At 37.8% G+C, this 12,443-nt stretch overlaps 1 protein-coding gene across 2 annotated transcripts in view; it reads right to left on the bottom strand.

The window, feature by feature from the left end:
- cachd1 (cache domain containing 1) overlaps positions 1 to 11,981 on the bottom strand; it is a 69,330-nt gene extending 57,349 nt beyond the window's left edge. The window contains exon 1 of one of the 2 annotated variants that reach the window (XM_079628317.1): positions 11,454 to 11,981. In XM_079628317.1, coding sequence (XP_079484443.1) covers positions 11,454 to 11,804 — 351 coding nt within the window. In that variant the 5' untranslated portion in view covers positions 11,805 to 11,981. The remainder of the gene's footprint in view (positions 1 to 11,453) is intronic. The other variant, XM_079628316.1, reaches the window with a different exon arrangement.
- Positions 11,982 to 12,443: the final 462 nt, after the last annotated feature.

The following is a 12,443-nucleotide window of genomic DNA, read 5'->3' as shown; positions in this document are numbered from 1 at the left end:
TGGTTATTCTCGGATCAGTAAGACAGAGCAGGATCCTGCTGCTCGCTTCAGTCCAGTGGACAAAGGCTCTGTTGGCTGTCTGCCGGATGTGAACTCATGGTGCGTGGTGAACACGCTCAGATGGACACAGGGGCTTGGTTACAGACAGCATCAGTGAGGGAGAGGGGCCTCGGATACCCAACGGGCCTGCCTATACAAAGGCCCCGATATGTTGACTGTGAAATTCTTTTTTGTTCTTCGGTTAGGGGTAAAAAGAAGTTTGAAATATGCGAGTAGTGGTATACTGTTAGCGAATATCCCGCCACCAACCACACTGCTGAGAGCGGCGTTTAGATTAATATGTGCTTTGCGCTTTCCTCTCAATATCAAAATAATCACACAACAATATGAGAAAACAGCAATGTGGATATGTTTGCACAAGGTCTGCAATTTGGCACTCTGGTAAAGTTATGTCACGTTTATTTATATATAAAAAAGACAAAACACATCCAGATGATAAACTTTCACTCTATGATGGTTAAAGTTAGCAGTTAATCCTCGAATCACATGCGTACCGAACCATGGGGCCTGGTCCCTGTCCCCCAAAATGTTGGTACTCAAAAGCGCGTCCCTTCAGGTTTTCTGCTGCACGTCGTTTATTTGTTGCCACGCATGCGCACCTGCGCAACAGCTATGTGCTTCCTTGTTTATATAGCACGTTATACAATGCTTAAAAGCAAGCTTTATTAAAACATCACAACCTCATTTTCTACTATAAAGAGGCTTTCAAGTGTGTTCATGTTTTCACTCGCAGATGTCTGATCTCGGCGGACTGAACAGAAGAAATGAACCAGAGAAGATTTCCATGTCAAACAACGCAGAGCCTCAGAGCACCTCACCTACCTAGTAGTACATAATCGCCAAGGACTAAGGCGGACTCCAATCAAACATAGTTTTGACCTGATTTTGTTCGAAATGATGCCACATCACTCTACGTTACAAACCTTGCCTTCAATACATGTCAAGGACACTGTTTATTCTTGGTATTAACATTTATTTTGGGGGATTTGGTCAGAAGTGAACTAAATGTAGGTAGGAATGGGGTATAAAATGTTTGTGATACAATCACTTAAACAACATTCTCAGGTAGTCGAAAATGTGACCACACTGTACTTGCAGTGCAAACACTAATCCACCCTGATGTGTCCTAGACAACAGTGAATGATTAAGTATTTAAAATAAATCTGTGTACAACCATCCTATCCAATTCAACAAATAATCCTTTGTGCAAGCAGAATAAACTATTAAAACCATTAAATTATTATAAGATTACATCTTTTTTTTTTTTACTTCAGAAATAAATTAGGAACAATTTAAGTATGATATGTGCAGTTAGTATGCCTGTCTAGACATGCAATTGCAATCAAATTAAAATGATATGTTTTAAAACATCTCTCAAACCTGCTTGATAAGCCTGAAACTTTGGATGTGTGTGAATATATTTGCACACTAACTATGAGAAAACGCTTTAAGCTCAACGTGGCGAAACATTTGGCTACAAACATAATAACTAGAAAAACAACTTGAGGGAAAAACTGTACCTCATTTGTTGTCAATTATTTGTATAATACCTTAGTTTCAGTCAGGTTTACACGCACATGTTCATGGGAAACGGGTGAGGAAAAATACCGACAAGCGTTAAGTACAAGACAGAAATGCATTTGAATCAGCAGTCTGGAAATGTCATCGATGCGGTTTCTGTCAGATTATACAGCGTGACACCATTGCAACGCTAAAGTTTGGCTGATCAAAGCTCTGGGAACTCATGGACAAATATTTCCATGCGCAAATATGCATTTGTGCACAAGCTGGTAAACTCACACTAAACTATAGAAAAACATGATCCACAAAGTATTGCAGTGAAGACAGTAAACACCCTAGGCAACTAAAGATATATTTGCTGTCAAATCATTGCTTACATTCCTTTGCAACTTCTCTCTAAATTATGACATTTCCACCGAGAAAGCTGCCAAGGTTAATTCAAACAGTAAAAAAAAAAAAAAAAAAAAAAGCCAACCCAAATCCAGCTAAACACAGGAATATGGCACTTGGTTTTGGCACCATCCATAATGGTTTATGAAGTGAAGACATTGCAAACAAACAAACTCACCTAATCCTCCTTGAGGAACCCAAACAGAGATGAAAATCAGATGAAAGATTTGCCAAATCCTCACTCAAAAACAGCTGACGGTCTGATTCCGGTTTGCGGTGTAGTAAACTCACTCATTGAAGCAAGTAAATCAAGACATAACACTGAAATTAACGGATTTTAACCACATAGACATTATCAGGTTGAGATCTATAGTCTTGCAATCTATGCTGTTTGCAGATGTACTATGAAGGCTGGCGAATGGCGATCACGTCAAAAATACGATTAACACCCAAGTATCAGATTTTTCCATTTTCTTTGTCTCTTTCAGCTATAAAGCAAGGATATCATTCATAACATCACCCAATGAAAACAACAGACCTAACACTTAAGAACCCGCTTGGCTGGTCTTCAAAGTCAGTTATGAGTTTAAAGGAACCGTCCACCCAAAAATGAAAATTCTGTCATCATTTACTCACCCTCATGTTGTACCAAAACTTCCATTAATCTTCGAAACACAAAACGAAGATATGTTTAATGAAACCAAGAGATTTCTGTTCCTCCATTGAAACTCAAGTCCACCAAAACTATGATGCGTCAAAAAGAAAAATCATTGACAATTTCTTTTAGATTACTTTATGAACTTTTTGAAGCATCACAGTTACGGCCTCACAATTCATTTTGCTCAGGCTTAATATTAATTTATATTCCCATTTCATATGATTATTGCGTAACAAATGATTTCTCAGTACATTAACACTGGTAAAGAGCAAGGATGAAAAGTGGATATTAAATTTGCTGCCATTATCCATTCCTATACCAAAGTAAGTGCTAGAAGATTAAATAAATAGTATAGGCAAAAACAATAAAAAAACAAACAATCAGATGATAGTGATAAATTAAATATTAAATATAAATTGATATACTGTTTTCTGTTTTAAATCAAATGTAATTTATTCCTGTAAAGGTAAAGCAGAAAAAATTATAATTTACTGTAAATTAAGTAATGTTTCTTATTCCAATTAATGTTGTCAAAACAGTTGCTTAAGGGCTGCTTAATATTTTTGTTATAAATGTGATAATTTTTTACTCAACAAACTCAACAAATTTAAAGAACAGCATTTATTTGAAAGTCGAAATTTAAAGTCTAAAAGCCTTTATTTCCCCAGTAATAAAAAGTACTGACCCCATTCCTTTGAATTGTGGGTGTATGTGTATATCTGGACAACCGCTTGCACTACTACAGTACCACAGTACTACAAATAGAGAATAACATTGAAACTCTAAATAACACCACATAAAACCGTTCAACAGAGTAAACGTGCATGCAGAGCCCACTGCACATTACTATAAGTGCCTCCATCAGACACCTGCATTCCCACCATGCTTTGCTGCGAACTGTTCATTACACACAGTCTTCCTTTCAGCAGACACCAGAGACCCAAAGAGCTGTCCCCAAGACTCCTGTAAAAGAGACGCTGGCACTGGACCAGTTCACACAAGTACACACACACACCATCACGAGTGCCAAGCGGACCGCTACCGGGCACGATTTGAGAAGTGCACATGCAAACATCGAGCACAAACATATTCTCTTTCTCTCCCACAACCTTTCTCTCCGGCACAGGCACCTAGTAAAACAGGCAGTAAATTGGTCCCCACTGCTAAAGCAATCACAAGACAAAGACAGTTTATCTGAGACCACACTGCAACATCTCTATGAAGTCTCTAGGGAACATGAATCAATAAACAGAAGAATAACTTTCGAAATGCTCGTAAATAGTCAACGCACATTCCCATAAAGTCCACACGCACAAACGTTAAGCAGCAACTTGGGTATCGTGGCCAATAAAAATTCTTTTTCATTCCCTTTTTATGTTTACATATCATTGAGGGGAAATGTACGCTTGTGCCTAACACCCAAGTTCATCGGCTGTGCTAACGCAGGTGTTGCGTTACCAGTCGGTCTGGGGTAGATAAAATAACTGTCCTTGGCAAGCAGCAGCCCAGCTCGAGACAGTCATAGCAAAACACAGCTGCTGCTTGTTGCTCTAGCAGCTTTCCTCCTTTTCCTATCGCACATTCAAAGCAAGAACGCTCCTTTATGTCAGCCAATTAGTGGCCTCAGAGTCAAGGTTCTTTTTATCTTTCAAAGTACACACTGCAAGAGAGAGAGATTCAAAGTTCAGGCACTATCTTAGGTCATTTCCTGCTTCCTCTTGGGTGGTAAAAGGATGCCAATCTTCAAAATGAAATAAATGAGAATTACCTGTACACTAACAACTAAAAGTACCAAAAAGGACAACCAACTAGTCAATCAGTGACTGGCCACTGGCCAGTAAGGTCTGCTAATTTATCTAGATTTTATGCAACTCTTTTGATGGCTGGATGATGAATACAGAACTTATCAGAGCTTATCACAACTTTGAGCCTTTATTTTAGCAAGGAATTTAAATTTTAGCAAGTATTTTAACAAGGAATGTTCAGATATAAAAATTCTAGTTGATACAAATAAATTGATAAAATATTTTGATTTATCGTTATGGCCAAAAAATTGGAATTAAAATACTGAAATATTAAAAGAAATAATTTTTTTTAAAACATTTTAAATTCTACAAGTGACCTTAGGAATCAATATAAATATAAAACAGATATTAATTCAATATTTTTAGTTAACTTTTCAAAGAGTGCAAGAAGACCGCAAAGTTAATCTAAAACGCACAAAAACACACCAAAAAACAATCATCAAAATGAAATAATAATGAAATAAAATACATGTTTATAAAACAAAACATGTTGTGTCTTAGCGTGCTCTTTTTTAAGAATTAGCCTACATATTAAGCAAAACCACAAGTTTTGCTTAAAAAAAAGCATATGATAATGGAGACACAGGTCTAACTGTCTTATGCCTCTCATGAATAAAAAGGAAATGTGGCCCAAGTGCCACAAAGAGGAATTCCCATCTACCCCCTTATCTCAAAGGTTATCAGATGAAGAGGTCTGGATGGGATGCAAACTACTGACCTCTGTATTTATGGATCCTCTTTAATCTCTAAATCAGGGAGTGACCCCTGATCAAACACAGTGTGCTCTCATCCTCCCTCCCCTAATCTCCAAACGCATCCATCTTCTATCTGAGCTCCTTCCTCTCTGAGGGATATAAGTTTTGCCAATTTTTCTCAATATAGAACATTTTCATTTATAGTTGCTCCCTAGAACTAATAAAGCAGGCTCTGGCATGGGGCCGCTTCACGCAAGCATACAAAGTAAAAGAATCGATGCCAAGAGTGTTTGTTAGGTGAGCACTTTAATATTGTGAACAGCTTAGAGAAAAAAGATAGAGATGGATGCTATAGCATATAGGTGTGAATGGGATCAAAGTGTTCAGGATTATTGAAGTGGAGTTCATTCATTCAGTCACAGTGAATGGGTTTGGCTGGTTAGTGTCCTCACCCTGTCATTTCAGGGATGTTCAGACCCCGTCTACTCCTCCCACGCTGAAACATTCCTGCTCTTTATATACATAATACATGAGTCTCTGGAAACACTGAAAAAAACATCCATTCAAAATGCACATTCCTAAACAATCAATAACGACCAGAGAAAACTTCTCCAAGATTACATCAACGGCTTTTAAAGTGAAGATAAAAGCGGTAGGAAAACTAAACAAACGGAGTAACAACACTGATGGGTTCTCAAAGAAAAAAACTAAACAGTCCCATCCCTAAAACAGGCTTTGTTCAGACAGGCAAAGAAAAAAATGTGTTGTGCCGGACTCAAATTTTTGTTTAGTTGAAGTTGAAATCTAACCAGCAAGACATCTGTTTTTTTGTTTGTTTTGTTTTTACAAATCCCATCAAAATGTGGGTTGAAGTCTGATAAAAATCTCAATTTTTGCTCATGTCTGAATGGTCAGACAGGACTTAAAGTGATTTAGAATTTTTACTCAAACACACTAAATATGAATTACACAAAGGAATATATCAATAAAATAAAATAAAAAATATTCTGTAATCCCCCCCAAAAAATATTCACCCTCACGTCAATTCAAAACTGGATGCTTTTGAGCTCAAGATAAGAACTGTCATATGTGAATGATATTTGCTTGATTTACTTGCCACACACACACACGTTTTTGTTGTTGACCAATTAACATTGTATTATAATTAATGCAAGGTTTCCAGAAACATTCCAAGATTTTTGGAAAATTTTCAGAAACTTTTTGAAAGTTTCTAGAAATTTACTGGAAATGTTCAGCCCCTTTGCAACCCTAATTCTAATAAATTAACTTAAAATTATGAAACTAATTTTTTAAATATCAGTAAAATTTCACAATTGTTGACTCCAACTCTATCATAGTAAAAACTACTACCCTAATATAAAGTTAGAACATTATTAAAGACAAGTGACCAGTCAATAATAAAATAAGAACCAAAGCAAATTAGAAGCATAGCACAAAAAAAATAAATACAAAAGAGCAAATACATAAACATTTTTTTAGGTTTTTCATCTAGGTCTATTCAGGTACAGAAAGTGAATACCGGTGATCAAATGTTAAATATCACTGCAGATCTGATTGACAACCAACTCTTCAATCCTATAAGTTTCTTTTACTCCGTTCACTCAAAAGACAAACAACAACAAGAGGGTTATCGGGACGGTCTGGACCCTGGAGAGAGGGGGCCGTCAGTTTGAAAAGAAAAGAAGCAGAAATGAAAACCAGTCTGGTGTGAATGCAGTAAGGGCCCTTCTCGTCTCTCTGTGAATGTGATGCCGTATCAGAGGAGAGGGGGAAGGAGATCACAGTCCCAAAAAACATAAAGGTTGAGAAGAGAACAAGCACCAATCCACCCCGCATAGACATCCAACAAACACCAACACAGACACACTTCTGAGAGCGCAGTGGGGCCCATGGTCTCCCATCCCCATCCCCCTCGGGATAGGGTAGGGTGTGTGAAGACCTCCCTATTGAGAACTCTGTGATAAGGCCCGATGTCCCATCCCAGGTCGACCCTGCAGGAACTTACTGAAAGAACCTTTTGAGCGCTGCACAAAGGCCAGTTCCCATGAAGCTTCTATTCTTCACTACGTGTGTGTGAGAGAAAGAGCCCAAACTGATTAAATAAGGCCGGTTAATTACAGCTCCTGGTAAATAAAGGCACTAGAGAAGGCAGGCTCTTCTCCAAGAGAAAGGGTGGGGGGTGGGGTTGCCTCTGGGAGATTGTGAATGAAAGACCTCCTCTCAAAAGCTTCCACACAGCAGACTTTCTAACTAGGTCGTTCAATAACAGGCGCATCTTAGCCGTGCAATGAGAAGCCCTCTCGATGAAGTTTCGAGTGAATGAAAAATACGCCACAATGGCTTCGCCGAGGTTTACTTTACCATGGTGATACTCGGCGAAAGACCGCCGGGGTGGCCTTTTTTTTTTTCCTCGCCGAAAGCCTAATTAAAGCATACAAATGTTTTGCTGCGAAGGACGGCGTGGAATGCTCCCTTTAAATTGTTAACTTGAGTCTCTGGGAGTGGTTTCAACGGGATACTGAAAATCAGTGAGGGGACAAAAGGACAGGGACAATAGAGTGAAACATAAAGCAGAAAAGATATGGGGGGGGGGGGGGGGCAGGGCAACGTGTACAGAGAAACCGAAAGAGCGACTTTGCTGCAGCAGTCGGCATTAATTGGAATCAAACAGCTGGAGGAGGAATCGCTTTTAACTCAATGACTGCTAGTGCTACAGAGACGCAAAACACTTTAGGACTCTGAAGAAAGTGCCATCAGACTTATGAATTTTTGTGTGTGAGAGTAAGCAGTGAACTCAAAGACCTAAACACACAAGCAAAACACTATAACCCTACAACTGTCAAAATGTCATGTGGTGTGATTCTCCAAAAGTTTAATGAATGACATTTGAATATTGATGATATTTTATGATGAATAATTGATGTGTACATTCGCATGTATTAAAGCAGTAAGAACATTTTATTAAACATTTCTTTTCACTTTACACCACATTACTTTTTTGGTACATTTTTGGTTAACATCTTTAAAATGGTAAAAAGGTTCATCAAAACCATATGAAATATGAATACATTCCTAAGAATATGGTCTTGTGTTTAAAACTTTTTTTTTTTTTTTTTAACAGTAAAAATGTTTTTGAGAACCTTTTCAATAATAAAATATTCAATTCATAAAAATGTCAGCTTTGTCATCACATTAATAAATCACATTTTAAATTATATTATTTAAAAAATATATTTTTAATTTAAATAATTTAACAAAATATGTTTTTCTGGTATGGTAGTGTTCAACTAATTTCATAAGGTTATTAATTGAGTTGAGTTAATGATGTGTTTTTTTTTTAATTGTCAGAAAATGTGTCTATGCCCCCAATTTCCACATAAGGTCAGCAATAAGGAAAAATTTTAACTAAACAACCAAAAAGTACTATGGTAAAGATACCATATATCTACAATCATTTCATGGTATTCTTTTAAAGTACCATGCAAATACTATAGTATATGAATATTAGTTTCATGACGTATCAAATTACCTTCTGATAATCCACTGTACCATACAGAGCCACAGTACTTTTTTGCTAGGGCCAACGTTGAGTCGTCATAATAATCTTCAACCAAATTCAAAGAAACTAGCTAATTCTACACAATCCTCAGAAGCTAATGGCATGGTCAGGGTTCTTCTGATCAAGACCAGTGGCTGTTCCCCCCAGATGAGTGTGTGCACTTAAGCAGAAAGCAGTTCCACAGTTCCAAAGGTCACAGTCACAGAGTAGTGGACATTCAACACAACAAATACTCCAGAGCTAATTAAGCATGGCCGAAAAGCCTTTGCCTCACGAACAACCTACTGTTACACACTCACCCACTGTAACTGAATTAGCTAAAGAACTTGTAGAATGTAGATGTGTGAGTGTGACCAGTTTGGCAGTGAGGAGGGGGTGGGCCATCAGACTGGACTTCTTTGAAGGGGCCCCCGGTGGCCGTGAGCTGATGGATGGTCGTTAACTGGATGGGTCATTTGCAATGGCTCTGTCTCAATGGGCTATTTCATCAGAGATCATCCCACCCAGAGACTATGAAATGTCCTTCAAACCAGGATTCATTTCCAATGATGAAACCAGCATAAAAACAGATTCCTTCCTAGACCAGTCGGTAGAGGGAAAAAAATCGAGATCTAAACATCACTGTGTGACATGAAGATGCCAGGAATACAAGCCAGTTCATTAAATATAATTAAGGGTGAAGAAATTATGGCAATTTTCATGTTGTTCAAAACATATTTGATTGACTTTCTCCTGTGGAACAATGAAAGTCAATGGGGTCCAATATTGTTTTGGATCACACTGACTTATATTGCTTGGACAAAAATGTCCAAATGTTATTTGTGTGTTCCACAGAGTAAAGAAAGTCTGGTTTGGTTGAACTATCCCTTTAAATTCCAGGTGCACCAAAACGTTTTTGGATTTTCCAATGACCACAATTTTCACTATACAATCTTATCACAATGACAATCAAGCTATTCGTTTTTATACTGACGATGTTCGTTGGCGTAGGACGGAGAACCCGTCTCTATTACTTTTTACACACTGATTCAGAATTACCATCATTATTCAATTAGGAGGCCTCAGTTCAAATAGCCTCAACTTAAACCACAGCCACCAGTCTGATGGTCAAACGGAGAGCTCAGACGAGCCTGACGAGAAATACTGCAAATAAAAAAAGCAAATATACACAAGCTGAAATGTAATTTACAACACTCAGTCGTGCACTTAACACGTGGTATCAAGTATTTATGTGAGCAACCCATCTTGCATTAGGAAATGACAGCTTAAATAAGATTGTTTGCTATGAGAAAATTATTACAGAAAACAGAAGACATTGAGATAATAATTATTAAACAACATCTAAAATATTTATGAAACAGTGGTCATTCATTGTGAAGCATGTAAGATACCGGTAAATAGGCCTATAGACAACAATCATATATATTTTCTTAAATAGAGTGACATTTTGATTTGTCATAAACAAAATTTATCTCATACATTAACAAAGATACAAAAAGAGAGAGAGAGAGAGAGAGAGAGAGAGAGAGAGAGGGAGGGAGAGAGAGAGAGGGAGGGAGAGAGAGAGAGAGAGAGAGAGAGAGAGAGAGAGAGAGAGAGAGAGAGAGAGAGAGAGAGAGAGAGAGAGAGAGAGAGAGAGAGAGAGAGAGAGAGAGAGAGAATTAACATCTGAGTGTGACAAAGAAAAAAGGAGGAGCTAGGACAGCAGTATAGTATGCCACAGATGAAAGGCCATTTGGGTCTGACCCCCTACTGCCCACCTCTGTGCGCGCTCCCTCTGAAGTGCGCGCGTTTACACCAACACATCACACACAGCGCCACAACAAATTTGCCATTTGTTGCGAAAAAACACTTTTAATTGTTTCCGTAATTAATTGCTAAAGGAATATGTTTATGCCTGCCTTATAATATCCGTATGTCGAGTTTGAAACTTCATGGGTTAGACTAGCATAAAACATATTAGCGTGAAATTTGCCCGAATTTTGCACACTACGGTGTACACGTAATCTGCTTGTCTTTGGTGGCGCCAAATCATTGTAGTGCATATTGAGCTGTCTTTACAAAAATCACACGGTTAGATATTTTTAAATAAAGGATATTTGCTTATAAAATGACCTAAAACACACAACACCCTGCATTGATATTAAAAAAATTAGTTGTAAAAGAAACACTCCAGTTTTTAAAACTAAAGAATTTCTAACCTAATAACACGTAATGAAATAAATGTAGGCTACACATTGTTTATTTACGAAATGCAGATAATGTTCAAACATTGAATGGAAGAATGGGCTACTGCAGATGTTTCTGATGAGGACAAATGTACTCGGAGAAAGTAAACAATGAATCTTTCAAATCCAGTTGTTGCATGATTCATGCATAAAGCCTTTAAATGAATGAATGCACACAAGCATGACTGGAAAGTCAATCAATAACCATGCGATTGTGAGGACGGTCTGTCAACGTGTTTTAAAATGTCCAAATAACACTGAAAAGAACCGTCTTTACATTTTATAAACAATTCAACCCATCCAAACAAGCATGAAGGTCGTTGCATAGAAATGCACAATAGGCTGACAGTATACAGGATTCTATCCTAAATTACGTGCACTTTATCTCACTTTCAAAGTTATTCAAGATACTTAGACCAAGCCATAGCCTACTCTCAGTCTAAAGATTACATATTATACATGTACAAACGTGCATTAAAAGACACAAGCTGAAGTTTTAAATGGTTGTTTTATTACCTGCATGGTGAGAACACCCAGCTCCTGAGTAGACAGCTTCTTCATCTGCACTGCCAAAACTTGAGCTTCTTCCAGGATCGAAAACTCACTATCCGCACCACAAAATCCACCACAAACAAACACACACATGGCGACTAAGCTCCACTTTGAAAGCTCCAGGTTATTCCAGTATGATCGGGATTGTGTGCTCCACGCCGCGAGAGAGAATCGAGATCCTGTCCGCGCACGACTCGCCATTATGGCTCGATGCGCTCCTGCACGGGAATAGCGAAAAACTTCACCGATTACTTCCCAACTTTCCCTTTTCACTTCTCCCACTTTCCGAACTCCAGCAGGGTTACTAAGTTGCATCAAGGCATAGTTTTAAAAACTCAAACGCTGGTAAAGAGAGCAGCATTAGTTTCTTTGGCTGTTGGCGCTGGGTAAAGTGAGTGTGTGAGCCGAGTGTGTGTGTGTGTGTGAGCCGGAGCATCACAATAGGAGTGAAAAGCAGGAGGCGCGCCATCCAAACACCGTCATGGATTCTGCAGAGCAGCTGGATTTGGATTTAATCTTGTAATGTTGGGACTGGGGTCCCAGGGGCCCCTGTTTTGTCAGACTGAAGTATTTTCAGCATTCACAACCTATCATTTAGCCTTCAAACTTTTACAAATCCTGTCCTGCACCAAGTTAAAATTAATTGCACAGATCTTATTGAGGCTTTAAACCTGTTTTCACTAAGTAGACATAAGGGGATTTTAATGATACATCATAAAAGAAGATTGTAGAAAAGTAATAACATTTGTATTTGGGGTTAAACTGATATCAATAACACCTTGAAAAAATACAATAAACAAAAAAATAAAATAAAACAATAGGTAAACAAATTCAAATAAATGACTGACATGCTACATTGTGTGCCAGAGATTAATTTTTTTTACATTAATAGAAACTTGTTTTCTGAAAAGCACATAATCTATTTATGTAAAATAATTCTGAATAATTTAGATT

Source organism: Phoxinus phoxinus, assembly GCF_949152265.1.
Source record: "Phoxinus phoxinus genome assembly, chromosome: 11".
Taxonomy (NCBI): domain Eukaryota; kingdom Metazoa; phylum Chordata; class Actinopteri; order Cypriniformes; family Leuciscidae; genus Phoxinus; species Phoxinus phoxinus.
The sequence above is the reverse complement of the archived record's forward strand: the minus strand, read 5'-3'. Positions and strand labels throughout refer to the sequence as shown.